At 33.4% G+C, this 24,347-nt stretch overlaps 1 protein-coding gene across 1 annotated transcript in view; it reads right to left on the bottom strand.

Moving 5' to 3' along the window:
• The window catches only part of CSMD3 (CUB and Sushi multiple domains 3), a 611,488-nt gene that overhangs the window by 67,753 nt on the left and 519,388 nt on the right, over positions 1-24,347 (bottom strand). Inside the window, 10 exon segments of the mRNA XM_032131786.1 lie at positions 67-240; positions 1,952-2,146; positions 3,502-3,687; positions 8,049-8,237; positions 10,772-10,918; positions 11,309-11,497; positions 15,653-15,766; positions 16,903-16,983; positions 19,970-20,115; positions 21,563-21,740. Coding sequence (XP_031987677.1) covers positions 67-240; positions 1,952-2,146; positions 3,502-3,687; positions 8,049-8,237; positions 10,772-10,918; positions 11,309-11,497; positions 15,653-15,766; positions 16,903-16,983; positions 19,970-20,115; positions 21,563-21,740 — 1,599 coding nt within the window.

A 24,347-nucleotide genomic window follows, 5' to 3' on the forward strand; every position in this document is an offset into this window, starting at 1 on the left:
CACTTTGCTTACTTTTGTCTCCTAGAGAGACAGAAAATAGACAAGTCGTGACAGTAGTATCCATACCTAAACACCTGGTTTCAATTCCTCTCCAGAGTCCAGATGACAGACATTCCCTCACTGCAGAGCCAACTAGCATGTATCCTGAGTCACAAGTAAATATAGCTGTAGATCCATAAGTGATTTGAGTTCCAATCTTATTTCCATTTGGAGGTGTAGGAAGTTCTCCACAGGAAATAACTTCATGGCAAAACAAAAACAAAACACAAGTATACAGCTGAGAATCACAAACACACATACAATAATACCTAACAACCAATAATAATTATCAACCAGTCGATCAGATAAATAAATTTCACACCTTGAAATATTTTGGAGAAATCTGTAGAAAACAATGATTAAAAACCTGCAAACAAAAACTATTCCTTCTCCAGAAATTATACTTAAGAAAGAGAGGGGGAAGAACAATTAAAATAATTTCTGTGAAGTTAAAAAAGCCACTCAAAACATTATTAAATGCTGTTTAATTACCTTGTTTTTATCAAGTACTTTCTGCATATTGGAACCTCACCAGTGCTATCAGTTTTAAAGTTACATTTCTTTAGGAATAGGCCATTTGGATCACCTAGGTCATAATGAAATGCTTACCCTAGCATTCACACATTACATTTTTATAAAGAATGAATGATATTAATGGAATTCCTTGCCATTTATTTACAACTGGAAGCATTTTTTCAATCAAAATAGTATTTTTCTTTTTCAATTTTCTTTTAATAATTAACAAAGCCAATTTATTATTAGTAAGTAAGAGGCTGAAATTAGGTAGCACACTTTATGCCTAGAAGAAAATGTCATAACATTTCAAACAAAACATAGTTAAAAATAGTTTATTTTAAAGCAAAGAGGGATACAAATACAAATTTAGTATGTAGAATATATACATATATACAGAGAGAGAGATATAGGTACAGACATATACACAGTATTTTTAACACTAGCAGAGATGAAATATTGCAATTAACTTTTAAAAATTCTCTCAATTATAAATTATATTTCCAGTTATAAAGAACCCAAAATTAAGGTTAATTTCCAGTATAATTAATCTGTCTTTGCAATTGCTTTTTTAAACCACTTTTTTTTTCATATGTATTGTGAATGAATTAGAAATATATTTTAAGCCACAGTTATCTGGCTTATCTACAGACTTTTTAGGTATATGTGGATTTATACATAAACATGCAGATACACACTTTTGATACAGGTACCAAAAGCACAGTTATATCCCACTGTCAGAAGATACATCACACAGTGTTCCATAAAGAGAAAGAGTTTTATGGCTTCAAATTGTAACCAAAACACCACAGTTTTGAAAAACGAGATGTCTAAATTTAAATTTATAAAGAAATGTGCTTTTCACAGCAGTGGGAGTGGGAAAAACAATTGCAGCTACATCTTTAGTTGGTTTAAATATCTGAATATTAATTATTTATTTTTTGAAAATTAACTATTCCAGGTTATCAGCATACCAGCTAATGGTAGGAATGATGTGGATATGAGCAAATGCATGCTACATGGTAACTAGCTGAAAGGAGAGATTATTTTATTTATCAAGTATGCAGACAGGACACAAAGGTTTTGCGTTTTTCAAGACTTTACAGCATTCCTGACCTAAAAAAAATATATAGGAAAATATTCTCTTACTACTTCTATGTACTTTTATAAATTCAGGGACCTTTAAAACTCAGAAGTGTGCTTACAGATATGTCCTTGTCACTAAATCTAATGTATTATATTTGTAAATAACAGCCTTTAGGATATCCAGGAATTCCAGCCAAGAAACACTTTTTCTAATTAGCTGTTTTGAATACTAAATTAGTTAATTTCTAATTCACCCAATAAAATATTTTTTCCTGAAATCTGTACAGCGGATGCAGATACAACATGTACTCACTTTGGCAGTAAGGCCGCTCATTTCTCCAACTCCAGGTGCCATTAGCAAGACACTCGATAGATGCTGGCCCCAAACCATAATACCCAGGATCACAGCTGAAAACTACTTTTGTTTTATACTCATAATGTGAACCATTCACTATTCTCCATCTTCCATGTTCCAGGGTAAAAGAATTGATGCTCGGACATGTAACAACTTCCAAAATAACAAAAACATATAGTTATTGGTGGCTTAGTACAGGCAAATTGGGAAAATCTGTACCATTATTAATCAATAAATGTATTTTAAACACAGTGACATAATCTTTGAAAACTAAGGCTGTATTTGAAATTGCCTGTGGTTAGAAGGTTATGAGTTGTCTCATTTAATTAATAATGATCCAGAGAGAGCAGGGATTGTGTATGCAGAGTGATGCAGCTGGTGTAGATAGAAGCTATACCATGGTTGAATTCTCTGTAGGTAGACCTTCCATGACACTTTACATCAGGCACCGGAACCTTTACTAAAATTTCAAGTAGATTAAATGGAGGAATTATTTTTTTACCCAGGTAAACTCTGTGAGATATGGTAGACTTATTTGAGAGACTGCACGTTGGTGACAGATAAAATAATATCCATATCCAAGTTGTTATTCAACAGCTATATATTTTTGTCTCATTTCTTAATTCTAAGTGTTCTTCCTCCAGATATGGAAAAAAAACCATTCCACAACACTAATATAATAAAAAATAGTATAAGAAGCATAACAATTTTTCCTACTTTGTTTTTCTCTATTTTCATTGGTTTTTGAGAAAGAGGAAAATTCACGACAGAATGAAATTTTCAAAAACAAGAAGAAGAAAAAGGAGAAAGGGGAAATCCTTGAAAAATACTCCAGTGTTAATTTACTTTCATTTCCAAAATTCATTGGGTGAGATAATCCAAATTCTAATGCGCATGAGACACTGACATCCCTGTACCGGTCTCTACAATCACCTGGGTTTTCATATCCTATTTGTAACTGCTGATATTCACTTCTTTTTGGGAATAAAATGCATTTTCTCTGCAGTGATGATACCCCAAGTTTAGATGGTGTAGGACTATAATGACGGGATGAATATAAATAATAAGCAGCAGTTTCAAACAATTGTCACAGAGGTTTTGCAATTCTGGATAGTAAAAAAGGGTTTGTTAACAGTATATGAATTGTGCAGCTCTCACTGAAGAGATGACTTTTGCAAAAAACCTCTACAACCATTAACTTTGATTTAACTGTAAATGAATTATTAGTTTGATTGCATTCTTTAAGCTCTACTATATTTACTCTGCTGTTTGAGTGTATTCTATAAGCTCTAGCATAATTATTCTGCTTATGCTGTTAAGTTTCAGCATCTCTTAGTTACGTATATTTCATATATGTATTTCATAGTAATTTAATACCAGCAATAATACATAGATTGAAGTAACCTGAAGATGAAAGTTTAAGTCATGTGAAGATTTGTTCCCTGGGTAAATAAAAAAAATGTACAGACAGCTTTTTACTCACCAGAGACTTTTTACATGTTACTCACCTACACAGCGAGGTGTTTTATTGTGATTGCTCCAGGTACCATCCGGCTGGCAGACTGCAGTAGTAAGCTCTTTGGCTGATAGCCTATATCCATCATTGCAAAAATAAGTAACACGGGTGCCAACTAAGTAATCTGTAGTTAATATCCCACCATTTACTGGAGCTTTAGGAATTCCACAAGATATTGCTGAGTAGAGAGAAAGACAAAGGTTTTTATATCCACTGACCTCAAAGAGCTTATGCATTGCAACATCGCTAGTCTTAAATTCATAAAAAAAATTTAACTCATTAATTTTTAACTCATTAATGTGTGTTTTAAGCAGGCAAATAAATGCTCTTAAAATTTTAGGGAATTGAATCCAATGAAGCTTTTGCATTTTGATGGAGGAAGCAAAAAATAAGAACAATGGTTCATAACTCTGCAGCTAACCATTCAAACTTTGTGACCTCTGGCAAAACACTAAAAGCAACTTTCAAGATTCTATTTTTTCAACCTGGAAAGCAGAAAGAAAATACCCTTTTGAAAATATTGAATCACAGAATCATAGAATGGCCTGGGGTGAAAGGGACCTTAAAGATCTAGTTCCAATCCCTCTGCAAAGGGCAGGAATATCTTTCACTAGGTTGCTTAAAACTCTGTCCAGCCTGGACTTCAACACTTCCAGTGATGGGGCAACTACAACTCCCCTGGGCAACCTGTTCCAGTGCCTCACCACCCTCACAATAAGGAATTCCTTCCTGACGTGTGATTTGAACCAATCCTCTTTCATTTTAAAGCCATTCCCACATATCCTATTAAGGCCTAAGGCCTGCATGCCCTTGTAAAATGTCCCTCTCCAGGTTTCCTGTAGGCTTGTTTTAGCCCTGGTCTTTGTCATCAGTGACTTGGGAAGTGCAGCTGAAGCACTTGTCAGTGAAGACTGAATCAAAACCACTGCTGAGTATCTCAGCTGTCTCCATGCCCCAGGTAACCAGGTCTTCTGTATCCTTCTGGAGAGGGCCCACAACTTGCCTAGTCTTCCTTTTAACAGCAATGTATCTTTAAAAGCTGTTCTTGTTCCCCTTGACAGATGTATTTTATCACATCTCTAGCTTTCCTAACCTGATCCATGGTTGCTTGGACACTTTGTATTCCTCCTACGGTGCCTGTCCTCACTTCCACCCTCCCTAGGCTTTGTTCTTGTGTTTCATTTTGTCCAAGAGCTCCTTGCTCATCCAGGCAGGTGTCCTGAAGTTTCTACTTGACTTTCTCTTTGACAGGATGAGACATTTCTGAGCTTGGAACAAGTGATCCCTATTAATCAGGTGTCTTGGTTCCCTCTTAAATCTAAGGCTTTATTCCATGGTAGTCTACCAAGCAAATCGATGAAGTGGCCAAATCCTGCTCTTCTGAAGTCAAGAGTAGCTAGTGCCCACCCTTCTCACTGCTCTGAGGATTTTGTACTCTGTAATGTCACAGTCACTTTCCTTTCCTAGCTTTACATTCCTCATCAGCCCCTCCTTGATGCTGAGAAAAAGGTCCAGCATAGCACCTCTCCTTGCTGGCTCTCCTTTCTCTCTTAGAGTAGCAAGTTGAAAACTACAAATAAAAGTGTAAGCCACTACTTAATTAATTTTCTTTAACAAAAGTAATGTACTCAGAGAAGATCTGGTTCTAAATAATGTTCTGTCTGTTTTGGGAATAAAAATAAAAACTAACCCTTTTCCGCATTCTAAAACCATATATCTAATGTAGGTCAGATCAAAAAAAAAGTGAAAAAACAGGGCTTAGGCATTTAAGTCTGAAGTACCTTACTTTGAAGTCAAATCTTGAGCCCTAAGAAAGTACCTATCATGCCCACACAGGAATATTAATCCTCTCAGACTATGTATAAATACTTGGAAAAAAAAAAAAGCACAATCTATTTTTGCCCCTACTGGGAGCTGATCTGACATAAAATTGATCTGCTTCATAAGCAATATAATAACTATGTGGCACAGTATCAAAGCTAATAATCACAGCTAAGACACAGGTAAGGCACCAATCCTATAACAACTTCCAGGGGTGTAAGAATCAATGTTAAAATATTCTCACATTGCCATAAAAAAATCCCTTGCACATGACATGTAAATTTAAAAAAAAAAACAACAAAAACCCCCAAAAACCACAGTACAGACACACTGCTGAAAAGATCACAGAAAACTATTCCTAATTTTCTATCACCCTATCTTGGCAACTATAAGAACATATACCTAATGGCTGTCACAATATCTACTGGCACCTAGAGACAAATACACATTTAAAAGAAAGTAAGAAAATTTGATGAGGAAATGAAAGACCCGAAGAAACTGTAATTGAATTCAAAATTCCAGAGTGACTGAGGACATGATGCCAGACAGATAAAAACTGACAAGTTAATTAAACCAGAATATCCATCTTCCGTCTTTTACTGAACATCTGATAAAACTGTACTATTTCACTTGCCATCACCAAAGAAAGAAACAACTTCTATGACACTAAAATGAAAACATGTGACCATGTTTATTACTTCTTAAATTCCTCAACAGTTTGGATTGCAGACTAGGCAAATTCCAAGATGATAACAATATGCTTGTATAACCAAGGTATAACCAAACAACACTGTTTACTGCATAACTGGCCTAGCTTAACCTCTTCCTTCAAAAGCACATATTAATGATAACAAGAACTTTGAGACAATAACAAGAGTTGCCAGAACAATGTCCACTGCGTTACATCAGGGCCAGCACTCAGCAGCACAGAAAATGAATATCCACTTGCAAAATACTTGTAACATGTAAACAGCATTGATTACAATCCTAACCACCAACAAATTCTACAACATTGTTTATTCACATAATGCACATAATTCACATTCTCTCTCTTTTACCAATCAGTAAAATATATATCAGATACATTCTGGCTACAACTTGAGATGTTCTGTATCTACCATTGAGATTAATTACTCCTTCAGTATTCAAAAATCTCCATCAGTGACTTGACAAATTTTGAGTCATATTATCCATGTTAACCGTCAATCTTGTGGCACAAGAAAAATAAATCCCTCCCTTAACCTTAAATTTTTAAGAAACAACATGCAACCCAGCACACCAAATGCTTGATAACAGACTTTTATATAAACAATAGAGCTCCCAAGCGTCACCCAATGACATTTTAGTTTACAGCAGTTTTGACCTGAATTTCATATATGTGGAAACTTGCACAGAAAAGCTGCCCAGAGAAATTTTGGATGCCCCATCCTTGGAAGTGTTCTAGCCCAGGTTGGATTGGCTTTAAGCAACCTGGTCTAATGAACAGTGTTCCTGCCCATCCCAGAGGGATTGGAACTAGATCTTTAGGGTCCCTTCCAAGTAAAACTGTGGGAGACAGAGGAGTAGAAACTCCTGCAATTAAAGGAGGCTTTGATTTACAACCCTGGAAGAGACTAGGTCTGGCTTAATTGACAGAGATTTGTGGACTTTAAGCAAAAGGATTACAAACTTGTTTTCCTATCATTATAAGTAAAATTGTACACTGGGTGTTTTGGTGAAGGGTTTTAAAATATAATAGTGTGGTTTTATATAGTTTAAGTTAAGAATGTAGATGGTATAAAAGAGACAACTGTGTGTACGTGACATGAGAAGTTATTGGTCAAGACATAGCTGCATTGCAGTGAGAAGTGCCACAGGTGATAGGTCATTAATCTAAAACAAAGTGTCGTTTTAAGTATCTATTGGATTAGAAAGTTATAAATTATGATGTAACCCTAAATCTTGTGACTAGTCGCCATTACTCGGAGGTGTTGTAAAATCTCATGCCTGGACTGATGCATTTGTTATTTTAAACAATAAATTAGTGTAATTGCATAGTCCCATCCCTGAAAGTTATTTTCCTCCGACACGTGAAAGCGCGAGAAACGGACATAAAACCTTGTATGATTCTATGAAAATTATCTTTTAGTTAGGGGAAAATGTGGCAATATCAGGATAAGTTATTGCCACATCAGATAATTTGACAGGAAAAAATGACAAATAGGAACTATCCAAAATTCCCTAAAAATAATCTATCAAAGAAATGTTTGGTCACTGTACATCAGCTTGGGCAATACTGTGAATCAAACTGAAACATTAAAATCTATTCCTTTTTCACAAACTTCAGAACACATTTCCACTTCCAAAGATATACATAAAAAACCAGACAGAGACCTTGGAAAACGGAAGACCTTAATTATATTAGTTCTCAAAGAACACCAGCATTTGAAGACTTACCTGAATTTCAGAAATTATTATTAGACCCAGAATGAAGTACTTAAATACTCTTCACTATGTCTTAAAGCAATATTTTTTGTATCTGTCAGGCTTATTAGATCCTCTTGAAATACTGTTTCTTCAAAGTACATTTGTTTTTATGAGGTTGAAAAATTTTGGCACAGAAGTATGTCCATAAAATATTTACCTGCTATTAATTTTAAGTCAGAAAACTGATGGCTTACATTACAAAAGGAAATAGAAAGTTTCTTAGAGTATATATTTTTGAATAAAAGAATTTACCTTGACAAGCTGGGACTGGAACATCCCATGAGTAATAACCATATGGAGACTTCCTGCATACAGCAGTACTTTTCCCAATGAGCCGAAAGCCTCGATCGCAAGCCCAGCGAACCATACTGTTGAGCTGTCCACCTGTCTGACTGACAATGAAACCATGCAGAGGCGACTCCGGGGTGCTGCAGTAGAGAGCTTTAAACATAAATATTGAATGAATAAAATACGCGTTTAGAATTCAGATAACAATTCTTGAGAAATTCTTGTTGAACTCAGTGGACATCTGATAGGACACTGAGAAAATGTTACTAAAAGTTGTGTCTTGTGCTGATAATGCATGCATTGAGCAATTTCACAAAATATAAAGGTGATAAAAAAAGAGCTTTATAAGCACTTTATAAGATTTGGGTTTCAGTAGCCTCCAAAAAAATAGAGTGATAACTCACTTTTATAACTGGCTATAGCTTTGGGGTTTGGGTTTTTTTACCATCTTCTTTTTAAATCAAATAATCTACTGAACTTTAGTTTATGATGAAATATATTGAAATTATATATCTATAAATTTCAGTAGTATACAAATTTTTGAAAGAAGGAAACATCTAGCACATCCTGAACATAACTGTTAAAATAGTCCTTTCTTTATGGTCCTAAATAAACTCTTTCTTTTAAGTTTTCTGATACATTGAAGTGAAGTGAAACAATTAAAATAGATTTTAATGATATTGATGACTGCCACGATAAATCCATGGCAAAAAATACTTAATCTGGTTTTAGCTGTTGATTAATTTAGAACACATTAAGTCTTACAGAAGTCTTATCTAGAGACTATGAAAAAAATCATTGCTAATTATGAAAGCAAATAAAATCTCTAAGAGTTACAGTTTTTATAATCTGAAATTATTTATGTACTTAACAACTCTGTTATTAAACACTGGTCGCTACTATGTTTCCTTTATCTCCCTTTTTCATCGAGTACCAGGTAATTTAGGTTTGTCTGTCTTGTCAAAGGAGCGAACCAGAAGGCTCTTATAACCTGGTAACCAGTTTAAGATGAATTTTGTTTGTGTAAAAGGTTAACTTGGTCTCTGATTAATTTGATTAATGCCTGCTGGCCATCACAGCCATTTTCCCTTTTTGTAGAAAAGAAAACTGTGTTGGAAGTTTGTTTCCAAGCGCTTCGTTTATGCTTTGAAAAATGTTGATAACTATTAATATTTATTTTCTCAGGCAAACAGCAAACTGCTGCTTCACTCTCTCTTTAAAACTTTGCATGTCTCATTAATTACTTCAGGTCAATGTTTTTCTCCTGTGAAAGCTTCCTCTGACCAGAATGGAGTTACATGGCTGTTCATTTATGACAAATATTTATTAAACATATTAAATCAAAGAGCAGAATGAGAAGTACTGCTATATCTTTCAGACCACATACTATGAAAATATTTTCTTCCTTACACTAAATCTCTCCTGACTTATCCTTTCTTGAAAGAACCAAATATACAGACACCTCTACTTCTCTAGTGTATAAGAAAATATACCAGTATATTCAGTGTGAAGCAATCACTAGAAAATATTTCCTGTCTACCTCTCAACAGTTCTCTCAGTACCTGTAAGGAAAGACTATGAAGAATTTTCTCTTCTTTCTCTTTTAACAGATCCAACAGGTAATAACGTACAATGAAAATTGCCACAATATATTATTTTGTGTCTATTAAACAGTGAATTTTATCTCATTAACAACAGATATTTTAAGCCTGAGAAAACTGTCCTCTCCTAAAGGGAAAGATGACACTGATACAGTTTCACAGTATATTTTGATCCCAATTATTTTTCTTCAATTGTGAAGTAGCCAAAAATTAAGTAAGGAAAAACAAAAACACACAGCAGAAGAATTTGATACTTATTATTTATTTCTTTCTCTACTTTGTGAAATGAAACAGCTTTATGCCAACAACTTCTTTAATATCTGCAGATACTATCCCCAGAACTCTTCCTTGTGTGTCTTTCATATCTATGTTCATCATAAAAAAAGCAAATACAGATTTTGTGTAATTGCTGTAAATTACAACAAAACTAATTTAGCTTGATTAATCAAAATAATTTTCCAGTAAAATTAATATTCTATAATAATTCTGTTAAAGCAATTTTACTAAAATCTAACTTTGTCAGGTACCATTTCCACACACTATTCATAAATATGTTAATTTGAATTAATAATACATAAAACACTGGCTTTTTTACATACTAATTTATCTCTTTTAATGTTGTTTGCTGCTTCTGTTGAACCTTAAATTAAAGTGTTCAACCCTTCAGGGTCTCATATTTTTCCACTTTATAGGTGTTCACTCCTGCCTTATTGCAGTGCTTTCCCCTGTTCCACCAAAATTCTTAATGGTGAATTGTATAAAGATCCAGTTAGAAAAACACCTCAGTATGAAGAGGCATACAAGTGCAAGTAAATGGGAGAGAGAAGGGGGAAGCTGCTTCTTTTATCTTTAGTACTGGCTTATGCCATTTTGAAACCCTGTCTTTTATTAATTCTCTACAGAACACGTGTGGGGTTTTTTTTTCCTCACAAGATGAGGTCATCAGGTTCATGTAGATAGAACAGGTTTGACTTCCTTTCAGTTTGGTTAATTAAGGATACAAAACATAGCTTATATTACTCTTTTCACATAAACATATATTCCATATTGAAATTTTATGGACTATAGAAAGTCACATTAGCATACCTATATATCTTATCCTGAAACCCTTTTTATTGGTGCCATGATCTGCTGACCATCGGAGAAAGACTTCATGGCCATTGCTGGTTATATTTAGAGAAGATGAATAGTCCCCGCTGAGAGATATGAGCAATGGACTATGACTATTTGGTCCTTGGTACCAAGGAAGGAAAAAAAGAAAGGAAAGAGGAGTTACAAAGTTTAAAATAACATACAATGAACCATATGCACACAATTAATATACATGTAAAACATTCTTCAAGCAAATGGCAAATTAATTTGAATTTAAAATTGAAATTATATGTTATAACTGGAAGCTATGTATTTGCTCAAAACAAAAATTATTTCTATGTATAACATGACGTAGTTTTAAAATACAGTAATCCAGCAGGTTTTTTTAGCATACCAAATCAAAATATTTGCTTAAGATTTTTTATACTGAAAAATTATTATATGCATAAACAATAGTAATTAGACAGATGCAATATAAAAATACAATGATATAGACAAGGTATCATCCAAAGTTATGCATGTTATAGTTACCATCGAAAACCTCAAGTATATCAAATTCCTTTTCTGTCTGGAAGAATTCGAAGAACATGCTGATATTATAACCCTTTTCCACAGTAATGGTCCATGCACACATCTGGAGATTTGGGTAGCTATCAGGATATCCAGGGCTCAGTATTACTCCTGTTGAATCCAGACGCATCTCATTGGCTGGACATAGCACTGTGAAACAGAAAAATTGGCAAAACAGTCTAAAGCCCATTATTTCTGTTTCGTGTGATTGACAAGATTTTACTGAGTTTAAAAGAACTGGATTACTCATTCTATTTCCTTAAATTGAGCAACATGGTGATTTAAAATATGATGGAGTTAATTTTGAATTTATCTGGATTCACTAGGTCTCCACAGAATAATAATCTCATTAAATAGAAATAGTTGATATCACCATGTTATTGGAACTTTTTTCAAAAAATATGTTTGCTTCATGATATATGAACAAATGCCTTCAGTATATTCACAACCTAACACTGCTAAAAAGGAGCGTTGAAAGCTTTTTATATTGACAACTCACCCCTACATGAAAATGAGCTAGTCCTGAGTTACACAAGGAAAAAAATATAGGATCTTAGTTTTCTCAAGAATACTGGAAATAATATTGTCTCATTAATTACAAAAATCAGGTTTTGTGTTGAAAAAGTTATTGGACTATGAAGAGAGATAAACAACACAGAAAAGCAGAGAATGGGAGAGAAAAAGAGTATTCATCTTCTTAAAAATCTTTGTAAGAATCACAGAATATTTGGGTTGGAAGCAATGTTTGAAGATCATCTAGTCCAATCCTCTGCAAACCCATCCAAACTGATCTGTATCTGCCCATATATTTTAAAAATATTTGTATCTCAGTTGCAAATTAGCATGTAGTTGTTAAACTTAAGAAGTTGTTTCTCATGTCCTGTGTTTTTTTCAATTACTCAAGAAGAGACTAAATACAACACCTCCACCCACTTAATAAAACTCATATGGACGGAACCTGGCTGTAAAACTACAGTGCTGTGCATATCTCAAGAAAATGAACAAGGTAATCCTCTTAGCTTTATATGTACATACAGATATATGTACGTACACATATATTTATATAAAAATGTGGGGCAGGAAGAGCATAACTAATCTGGCTGCACTCATTTATCTGCAGCTGGTTTTGTCTTGCAAACTGTCCTTAATTTGAGGATTTTCAGTTAAACATCCCTCAGGAATTTTATAGAGAATTTAAAGACTTGTTTCTGTTAAACAGATTCCCTTGGGAATTGGGTAGCTAAGTTTTCTATGAATCAGAGAAAATGTATCTGAGATATAGTTAAAAGTCACCATTAAAGAATTTTCTCAAGGTCCCCTAATTATGATGCAAAATACAGTTTGAATCTTCTTACTCTGAAATTTTCATTTTACCCTGAAAGTAGAAGCTAATTTAAAGCAAAATTAAGGGAAAAGCTACATGTTTTGTATGGACAATGCTCTATTTTAACAAAATAAGATGATAGGCATTGGCTAAACTTGTGGAATTTAGTGAGTATTTTCACATCTAAAGGAAATTTGCAAGAATTTAAAGAAATGCTCATTCAACTAACACACACCAGACAAAAACAGAGAAAAAAAAAGTGACATAGTTTAAAATAGTGCTAAACGTGATGTAAACTAAGCTGTAACAATTAGAATTACCAAATAAATCTTATTTTGCTTCAATATTTTTTCTTAGGAATAGCTCATTTGTCGGGTATACCTTCACTGCAATACATTAACTTCAAGACCAATATATTGTTACTTAAATTCTGCTAAGCAGCATTCTTCAGATTTACTTATGGATTAATTTTGAATGTAGGTATCAATTATTTTCAAGTCGAAAATTAAAGAAAAATTCCATCAAATCTCGCTTTACACTAGCTAAAGCATACAACATATGCACAAGGTTAAAGCATCAGGAACTAACACTGTTAAGTCCAACAACAAACATATGGTCTACCCAGTGAAAAGAACTAGTAAACTAATACTAATATGAACCAACAGAAGAACTGAGTTTTTTACTTGGGAGTGACTCTTATGTAGTGTGTTGTAGTCTGCACAATGAAGTATGGTAGCTTATCTATAGACTAATATGATAAAGTAAAATCATGAAAGACAGAAATTTTTGGCATGTATTTTTGCTACCTTTATATTTCTCAAATCTCTCTATTCATCTTTCATTACTGAAATTTAACTTATATGCTTTGATCTTCAACCTTAGACATTATATAAATAAATAGAAAATATGCTGCTGTTTATTCTAGGTTGCCAGTTGAACTGATCATTTTAACACAATTTGACAAATCCTTTGCATTTTCTTTTTAATTTTCTGACTCCAACTCTGAACACCATGTTAATTTCATTCTGCTTTGAACGGAAATTATAAGAGCATTGATTTAATATTTAGTATTGGAACCAATGTTTAGCATTCATATCTGACAAATAAAAGATTAACTACGGTAACTGAAGTCATCATTCCTGAGTTTTTGTCTTGGGTCTTGCGCTGAATACAAATATGCCTTCAGCAACACACGCTGAGAGAATGCCTCAGGATCAGCACATATGTCTCTATTTGCCCTATCTAATATTACATTATTTTCACATTTAAAGCAATGCCTGGAGGTTACTATGGTTTTCCACCTATTAAATGCTGTAAGTCTGCCAAGTTAGGATTTAAACTTAAATTGGGGTGTTGGAAGCTATTTCTAGACACATTTGTACTTAACTAAATGCATAGATTTTCAGAAATTATCAGTGTTAAAGTTCTTATGAAGCTCACATTTCAATTTCACTTTGCATTTTTAAGAACTAGACTTACTGCTGTGAATTATTTTGACTTCTGCACAGTTTTGTCCATAAAATCAGGAGAAAACAGTTTAATCAGCTGTAATAGTAGACCCTTCCAGTTTTCCAGGAATGGAGGAGCACAGTATATTTATACAAGAGTTTTTTTTAACTCTCAGCTCAAAGCTTAGGTGAATTTTTTAGTAATAATAAAGTCTTAAAAATTAATAAACTGATGTTTAATTTCCTAGCATCTATATTGTACACCATTTTATAACTTTAGAAATTGCCAAGAAACAGTAAAATATTAAAGTTTTACTTGTAAAAGTAGTAGATTTATTCACAATTAATTTACTCTTGCAAAATAAATCTTTCATCGTGAATGTTTTATGGATATGTTAATGAATTAAAATTACTGGAGAAGGACACACCAAAACGTTAGATTGGTAGGAAAAACAGATGGCAGTATTTTTAATATAATACAAATGTAAATCAAATGCACTTATTATGACTGATTTGGGAAAGTATTTTAATCCTGCTGTAGATGTTAGAATATTAAGCTCAGGAACAGATGGATCACAAAGGAATATCACAGCAACTAGCAGAATCCAAAACGGCTTTTGTTAACATAACTTATACTTTTATGAGGCTGTGGTGTTTCGGTTTGGTCTTTTTTCCTTGAAAAGACTTTATCATACATGTTTATAACTGTAGGTCCTTATTCATCCTTCCAGATATAAATGGAAGAATTAGTAAGAAAACATAAACTCATACCCATCACTGGAACTGCAAAGAGATTCAATTTTTTGAATGAAGCATGTGCAAGGCTTGTCTTCATTAGCTCCCTAATCAGCTTGGTATGAAAGAAAAACCTCACATTTTTTTTTAAATTACAGAAAAATTATATTCTACTGTAACACATCAAATTTCAGCTTAATAAAGACTGGTCTAAAGTGTGATGTTAGTCACTGGCAGGAATGCAATCTTGTTTTGAGCTTACCAATGAGATGGCATTATCTATTTGCAGTTTTCAGTAAGAAGAAAAATGAACAAACAAATGCATACACACACACACACACACACACATACATAAAACCTGGTTTTTAGAATACATTGAATAAAAATGGAAGTACTTAAAACTGCCCTGAAAAATTATTTTGTGAACTTGTTCACCTAAATCCATGCTATGTTAATTTAGCATTTTAAAAAATTTCCGTATAAATTTTCATACTATTATGTTGTAGATAAAATGAAAGTCTCATTATTTACTGACTTAGACTCCCTGAAAAAAAAAAGGAACTATAAAATTATGTTCACAAAGTAGAGCATGAACTTGCAAAGTTGATTAAAAATTGCTATATATTTTGCATTAATATCTGACATATGTGAAACAAAACAAAGAGTGATATATTGGGATAAATTGTCAAAAGTCTGAAATAGTTTCAGTATCCTGTCTTATGTAAAGAGATGCAGAGGTTATTTAAGGAATCACCAATGAACTGGTCTGACAGCAGGACAGTAAAAAGGTGGAAAAACCTTGACAAGTAGGTGGTGCTCCATCCATCTGAAGTCTTTCCCCTAGTCGGCATGTCAGAATCTCATTACCAACCAGTGTAAAGCCTGGCTGACACTGGTACCTTATTATGTCTCCTGTTCAGAAAAACAAAACAGGGCAAAATACAAACAAACAAAAGAAACATTAAACAGCAATTAACTGGGACTTTTAGCTTTGAAAACATTATTGATTAATGAAGTTTCTTACCACCATATTATACAATGAGCTAAATGACCTCTGGCATAAACAGCTTTGATTAGTCTAAGAAATGTGTTAAATGAGCTTTGTGTTGCACACTGTGCTGCATCTATCACTTTTTCCCACCACATTATTTGTTAGATAGTTTGCTTATTTATCTGGGTTTGACTGATGCCATGTGAACCAAATGTCCACAAACCTTTAAGCAATACAATTTATAGTATAACCATTACGGAACTAAATAAAAGTATAAGATCAAGTCAGTAGTTCATACAATCCTGAGGGGAAAAAAAATTAAATAGCAACAGGATTTAGTTGATGATATCTAAATTTGGCACTCTGAGAATAAGGAATTGTCATTTTTTAATTAAGAAACCAGTACTTCGTATAGTTTTATGTACCAATAAAAATTGGCATGTTCCAGCACCTCTCTTTGGTCCGTACTACAGAGAAAAAAAGGAAAAAAAAATTCTCTTTGTGACCTATATAACTAATCTTATATTGGTATATACTAAAAACCCCCTATTTTTCTTTGACATCACATGAGCAAAACCAGACATCTGAAATAAGATCATATAAATAATATTTCTTTGAAATATAGTAACATTATTGACATGTCTCAGAAAGTCAGAATGTCACCCCCTTCTCTGATCCTTTTAACTTTTACAAATTTGATTTTACTCTTTAGGTCACAGAACCTTAGTTCTGGTATAGAATACAACATTGTCTACATGTTTTCTTATGGGTTTTGTTTGTTCGTTTCAGTGTAAAACAATGTTTAATATTAAACAGTATGAAAAGTGTATTTTAAAATTAAGTCAATTTCAAAGAGTTACTGTATTATTTATATGTAATCTCTGAAACATAGATGGAATTTAGGATGCATAGGGAAGAGGAATGATTTCTTAAAAAATGTATTATCAAATAAAAATCTGAAGTATTACAAGTACTATTTCCATTCTGAAAAGCATCCTGTGCACAGCAAGTTTACTTTATGAACAAATTTTGCCTTTTTTTTTTTTCTTTATATTACCTATTTCGAATTCATCATCCTCAGCTACAATTTCGGCATTTGGTATATTTGCTGGAGGCTGGCAGACACGGAGCTGATAGGCTATAAACAGGAACAAAGCACAGTTGACATTCTCAAACGTAGTTGTCATAGCCATGCAATAACTGATTTAATATCCACCTTAGCAGGATAAAATAAAAACTCCATTAATTTATTTTGAAACTTTCAAAAGAATCAAAAGGAAGGAAATGAAAACATTGGAAGTTGTGTCTTCATTTTCAGTTATTTAGTTTTAGTGGTGAAACCCTCTTCCGGAATAAGAAGCTTAGAAGTGGTTGCCAATTTTCTTACTTAAGTGATCCCAGTTAAAAAGCAAATATTTTTGTATTTTTCAATCATTGTTTTGTTTGGTTTTTTTTTTGTTGTTTTTTTTTTGAAAATACAATTTTACTGTTGAACTCTTCCACTTTTGAAACCTTGTAACAAATACAAGTTTTGGAATCCCAAAGATTCTACCCAGAGGCAGCATAACTAATGGACAGAAGCATCTTGAATGTGAAATTTCCCAGTAAATAAACAGTTGTGGAGCACACATCACCTGCAGATAGGGTCAGAGAAGAATCCTGCTTTCGAAGTTCTCATTTGAAGCTTCACATGAAATAATTTTCTGAGATTTAGCACATGATGCAACAGTCAGGCAAAATAATTAGATGAAATAAATAAATAGACAAGTAGGAAGAGTATGCAGAAGCTACATAGATTGATTTTTTTTTCCCCCAGAGATCCAGTGAAAATGGGCCCATGTTTGGAGACAGACAAAACACCATTTAATCTTAATACAATTAGGACAGAAATCTGGGGAAAGAAAGCACATTGATATATTCACACCTACAGTTGAGTCTCTCCTGTTATAAAGTGTACATTCAGGATAAAGTATGCTTGGTTTTCATTAGTATTACATTTTCATATAGCAGTGTTTTATAGCATTTCTCTTTAGCACAGAAACATCAACTACTTATGGCAGATGACAGTTCAGCTTCAATAATACACATTCTTGGTTGCTTCCTGTAATTAGATACTTTAGTACTCTAACTGGTCAAACTTCTAACAATCACAAAATTTATACCTTAAATAAGACCTATTGTTACTACTACTACCTTTTGTTACTACAGATGAGTCACCCTCATTTGATATCTTCCTATTACACTCCTATTTTGTCAATCATATAATGAAGATCTACTTAAATCAGTGGGTCAGGAAGCCTTAGAATAAAGCAATTTAAAACAAAACACACCAATTAAATATAAAACAGCTGTGCTGTTTGCATCTTAAGAAAAATAACAATAAAAATCATGAACATAATTAAAATTTGATTTAATAAACAAGTCATATAATTAATCTCAAATGTCTCTCATTTTTGGGTAACAGGAGTATCATTAATTTTAATCCTAACATTATTTGTTTTAAATAAATTTGACTCCTTGCCTTTTTTTGACTCATTGACTGCCTTGTCTTTATTACTGTAATTTTTGTGCAGCTGATATGAAGGATCATAGACTCCAAGATACTCAGAGATTTATTTATCTTGACAACATTAGACCAAAAATCATTTTAAGTTTCTTTATAAATAATCTTTGTGCTACTCGGTTTGCATCTTTTTTGCACATTAGGGCCCACAACTGTGGTATGACAATTTCCACAACAAAAAAAACAAGTAAAAGGAGATCTTTAGAGACACTTTAATACTAGCAAATTATTAGACCACAAGAAATAGCCTGAAGTTGCTTCACATAAGATTTAGACGGGATAATAATAAAAATGTATTAACCAAAAGGGTTGTCAAGCATTGAAACAGGCTGCTCAGGGAGGTGGTGGAATTACCATCCCTGGAGGTATTTACAAGACATGTAATGTGTTATTTATCATTCTGGTTTACTGATAGAATTGGCAGTGTTGGGTTTACTGTTGGACTTGAACTGGACATAAAATGTCTTTTCCAACCTGAACAATTCTATGATTTTATGAGGATTTTAACATATTTTTGGTCATATACTGATATACTAATAGATATCAATACCTATCAATTCATTAATGAATAAAAAATGTCATTTTGTCCTTTGCAAGTTGATACATGCAATTTAGATGCCAAGATCTGGAATGGAAATTCTGACCCCTCTCAACCTAGCCCTGCTGGAGTCTCTACTCCAAATTCAATTGCTGGTGGATTTTTTTCATTATAGGCTTTATGGATTTGTTTTGTTTTGTTTTGCTTAGATTAAAGTTCCTCTAATACCATTAATTCTGTCTATCTGTATTCACCATGGTCTTTGGTAAGTCAAAAAGAAAGTCTTCTAGTCACAAGATTTGACAAGGATCCAGAAAACAGGCTGTGTCTGTTCACGTTTCCTAGAGTATTCAATCCAATCGGCATTCACAAAGCACCTAAACTCACCCTTACTTCTCAATCTGTCTCCTTCTAATTATAGCAGTGTAAAAGACACTTTGCCACAGAGGGTCTGGATGACTACAAAAAGAGGTAGAATTCAGTGCATTAATTCATACACATTTTCATTCAGTCAGTATTTAATTCAAGGGCAGATTAATGTTAACTACACTATGTAGCTCACTATCATTGAACTACATAGTATAGTAAACATTTTATCATAGGTATAGTTGACTATCATTGGTGTCTCTGCAAAAACAAAACTTTCTTCAAAATATCCAAATGTGTAAAAGAAATTCAGTGTCCTCCAAAAACATTTAGGTTTCAAAGGAATTTTAGAAACACTGTAAAAAGTAAAAGTATGTGCACCTTGAACTTTAGGGTCTTGATGCTGCCTTCTTTGTTCATGTCTCATCATAGTGCAGTCTTTTTATTTTTGTTTGACTAATAGTAAATTTAATATCTTGTCAAGAAAATAACTTTTTTTCATCATTTATGTTAGTCTTCCATATATTTGCATTACCATAGTAGTGGTCAATCATATTAATAATAGCAACTCTTAGAAAAACCAACTCATTTTTTTATGCCTTGTCTTCCTCCAGTGACCAGCATAAACAGTGGAAAAGTTTAATTTGTCACACTTACCATGATAACTAAGTACAAAGAAGCCACTGGTAGTAAAGTCACTGTGAAACTTGATCAGAATCTGATTGGACGTGCTATAGACTGATTCTAATGCAGTGTTGCCACTAAATTGTCCAATTTGAGGGGAAGTTTGGTCGGGTCCATCCCTAAGAAAAACAAACAGAATGGGGTTTTTTTTGGTCCAAAAATTAATATAATTTCTTCAAATTTTAAGTGAATGCAGTAAATTTTCTCTAGATTGTTCTATAAGGCATGAGACAACTAAAGTAAGATAAAACAGACATCAAGGGCTGAAGACCTTTTCATATCCTGTACGTGGACTGGATACTAATTCAACCACCTTTTGAAAGTCACATTCTTATTTTCAAATAAAAATTGCAGTTAACTCAAAACTATTGAATTTGTGATTTTACTTCATCTACTTGCCAAAATGTCTGATCACATTTGTCTACCTATACTTTCAAATGTGGCTATCAGAAAAGAAATGAAACTAAAACTGTTCATGTCCCCCAGTCTTTCGATACTGGTAATTCCTAGGAAAATTAAGAGATAGTGTTGTTAGAATTAATTAATAGAATAATTTGAAAAGACAAGAATGGAAATTGTCTTAGCAAAAATAAAACCAAAATGCTTACAGTCTAGTGAATACACAATATTCCCCTTGAAAACTGCATGTGGACATTAATAAATCCACATTTTATTTGCAAAGCTTATTTTAAGTTACTTTTAGATATGCTTTAATGTCAGCATTTTTAACCTCACTTTTTTTGGTCCAAATTATGGCACATTGACCCTCTCCCCTCTGTTTTAACAGGGAAATTGTATGCTTTGAAGAAGCATTTTAATTGTGAATAAAATGTTGGGGTTTTTTCATTGGAAATTTCTGTAATTTTTTTGATCTGCTCTGTAAACAAATAGTATCCTAGAAGTGGTATAAGCTGCATAATTAAATAGCCATCATGTATATAATACAATTTTGACACATGTAAAAATGAGGACTAAAGCCATTAAATGTCTTCAGATATGTGTTGGAGGGACTAATGTGATAGGCTGCTGCTGAGGGTCATCATGCAGAGCCTTGACAGCCATGGATTCAAGTACATAGAGAATATAATTTGTTTACAGTTACTGATAGCTCAATTCTTTCTGTCATAGCCAAATACAAACAGACCCTCTCATTTTATGTACTCTTAGGAGTAAAAGAAGCCAACTTGGAAGAAATGAATGAAGTGTTGCCCTACTTTAGTTTCAAGTACTCCTTCTCTAAAACACTAATACACACATTTGAAACTTCTTATTATCACTCCTTTTCTAAGTATTATTTCTCTTGATTGTTGGTGAGCTATTATAGCATACCTCTATATGCTTTTCTTTGTTGACAAACTGAGGAACACTATCATTGTTTTTGAATTCTTGTCCAGTGCTATCTAAAGAGAATGGTCCATTGGAAAACATAGACTGGTGTAACATGGTCATTTTTCCTAGAGAGAGCACTAGTTTCAAGGGGAAAATCACAAAAATATTCTTTTAAATTCATATTTGATTGCAGAGTGTCACATAAAGATTAAATAAATGCCAAAAGTGTTTTCTTACCAGACAGTTATGAAATCATATATTGGCTCTGTTTGGAGAACTGTGAAATTGATGTAGATTCCATTCCCAGGTGGTACTCTTACAAGCCAGAAGCAGTCTTGAAAGTTTGGGTACTCATCAGGGTATCCTGGAGAGTATATGGTGCCGTTCATTGCAGTTATGTTTCCTCCACACAGAGCTATAAAAAAGACACTTTTTAAAAAAGAGAATAGATGCTTTTTGCGTTCTACTCAAACCATATAAAAGCCCTACTTTGAAACACATTAGGTACACTATAACTTCATTGCATATGACCATTGCTGTGTAAAGAAAACAGATTTTATTCAGCTTTGTGCAGAGTCAGAAGTCTATTTTGACAGTATTAGTCAAATATAAAAGAAAAAAATCATAATTCTGATGTCATAAATACTACCAGAACTGGTGGTGAAATTCCCTGTGCAACTGAAAATTACTTTGTTAGGGCTTTATGTAAATTCCAGCTACAAATTAGCAACACATCACACTAATTCTTTTCATGTATTGTCACAAGAAGATAGCCAACCAAAACTAACACGAGAGAAGGCACATGCAACGTTGAGAGGTGGGTGAAGATTAGAGGGAAACTTCAAAATGGAAACATTGTGTCCTACAGTATGAATAGTAATTTTGCATTTATAGATATAGATTCTGGTAGATAAAGTAAGAGTTCTCTCAATAATTCATGTTGAAGAGTACTAATTTTAGACATCATACAGTGCAGGAGTGACCATACAGATTCCGGACTTTCGTAACTATGTATTTCTGGAAAACTATTAGTCCAAATTAGATTATATTTTCCACAGAGATTTCAAATGTGTGTTGAATATGACACCACCTGGTTATACCACCACCTGGTTTCCAGAGCCTATCTCGGGAAAAGTGAGTGAATCTTAAAACTGTATAATTTGCTTTATTTTGCATACACTTATTTTGCCCACTTCACCACAAAACATGCATGGTATGGCAACACAGATTTTCTAAAATATATTTTAAAATCTCTCACCGGAGCAGGTTGTTGGAAACACGTTTAACATGCAGGAATTATGCACTGTTTGTATTTCACTAAAGCATGTGTTATGGTTTATGTTTATAGACTTTGGTGCTGAACTGTAGGGTAAGGAGACCTCCATAGTCACACATAAACCATTCAGACTCAACAGCCTGGGCACTGCTTATCTTCAGCTTTTAGCCTTAAAGTCTCAAGGGGGTTTGAGCAGAACAGACAGAAATGGTTTTGCAGCCAGGTCTTAAGGGAGTGAAGACATGGTCTGATGACTGTCAGGCAACAAGATTTCTTGAAAAAGGAGAGGGAACAGAATCCAAACAGATTAAAGCAAGGGAAATGAGTTAGGAAGGGTCAGAGAGTGTCAGATGATTCTGAGCACAGGTGAAAGGAATATTAGGTGCATGGGGATGCAAGAAGAGAACAAAACTGTTTAAACAGAAAGCAAGTTTATTCATATTTAATTCAGATTGTCTGCTTCAAGAAGTCTGAGGAATTAAACAAGCCTTGGTATATCTTGTCTTACAATAAAGACATTAAAGCAAATACAAATTTAAGACATGCCATGTATTTCTAGGACTAGGCACATACAAAAAAGCCAGATTCACTTTAATGCTTTTGAATACCAATCCTTTATCTCAAATCAAACCCAAGTATAACTAGAAGATAGCTCATTATGCTTCTACCACAACAGTAAAGAAAAAAAAATAAAAACCTCAAAACGATCTGTAGCATATAAAAATGTCACAAACCCTTTACTAAAAATACCATAGTAAGTATCTGCACAAAACTCCATGTATTTTAAGAAATTTGTCTAGGAGCTGAGTAGTGTTGACAGTCTGTAATCATGCATCAAACACACATCTTAAATGTCTATTATCAAGTTGGTGGAATTTTTTTTATCTTAATTTTTCATATCAAATTAAGTAGAAACAAAGAACATTCAGCCATTGTTCAAAAACTTCTTAAAAATTGACACTCAGAACACCAACATGCTTTGTATATCTTAGAATTTACTAATTAAATTGTTGGTTCCATTAAGGTATTTCAAAGAAACAGAATCACTCCATTCAATAAACTGTTTTGATTGTGAGGCACAGAAAATAAAGCTCGAACTAACTAATAGGAAAAGCTGAGTGTTTAGCAGTGAAGGTATGAACTGCTATTACTATTCCATACAACCCAGAAAATGGGTGTTGAAACTTAATTATAATTAATTAACTTCCTCCTCTTTCAAAAAAAAAAAAAGACAGTGTAAGTGCCATCTCCCTTTTATATGATAAGGCTTCCCCTTTTGAATTCAGTATCAGTTAGGTCTTCATTTAGCTACCACATCCCCCAGAAATTCCTAAGGCTCACTGACTCCAGCAGGAATTTTGAATAATGAAGCTTCTCATTTAAGTACCTAAATCTGGGTATATGGTGCAAAATATACAGAAATCCAGAAAATAGAGAATCTTTTTATTTTCTGTTTGTGTGGTTGCTTTTGGTTTAGCAGTTTTTTTGGGGGTGGGGTGTTGTTGCTAGGGGTTTTTATTTAGGCATTTCTCTCCTGCATACTCAGTATTGAGGATCGCATTCTCAATGATGAGTTTTACCATTTAATATAGAGGGAAGTGAGGCCATTAACTGGAGGACTAACCTTCTTTGGCCTGCTGCTTAGAAACAGGTTTCTTTCAGCATAGCTAGGGATGAGATAAACACTTCTACAGAATCAGCAGACACAGTCATTCTGTCTCCTGCAAATTTAAGCTGTGTGCAAGT

The sequence above is a fragment of the Corvus moneduloides genome, chromosome 1, assembly GCF_009650955.1.
Source record: "Corvus moneduloides isolate bCorMon1 chromosome 1, bCorMon1.pri, whole genome shotgun sequence".
NCBI lineage: Eukaryota > Metazoa > Chordata > Aves > Passeriformes > Corvidae > Corvus > Corvus moneduloides.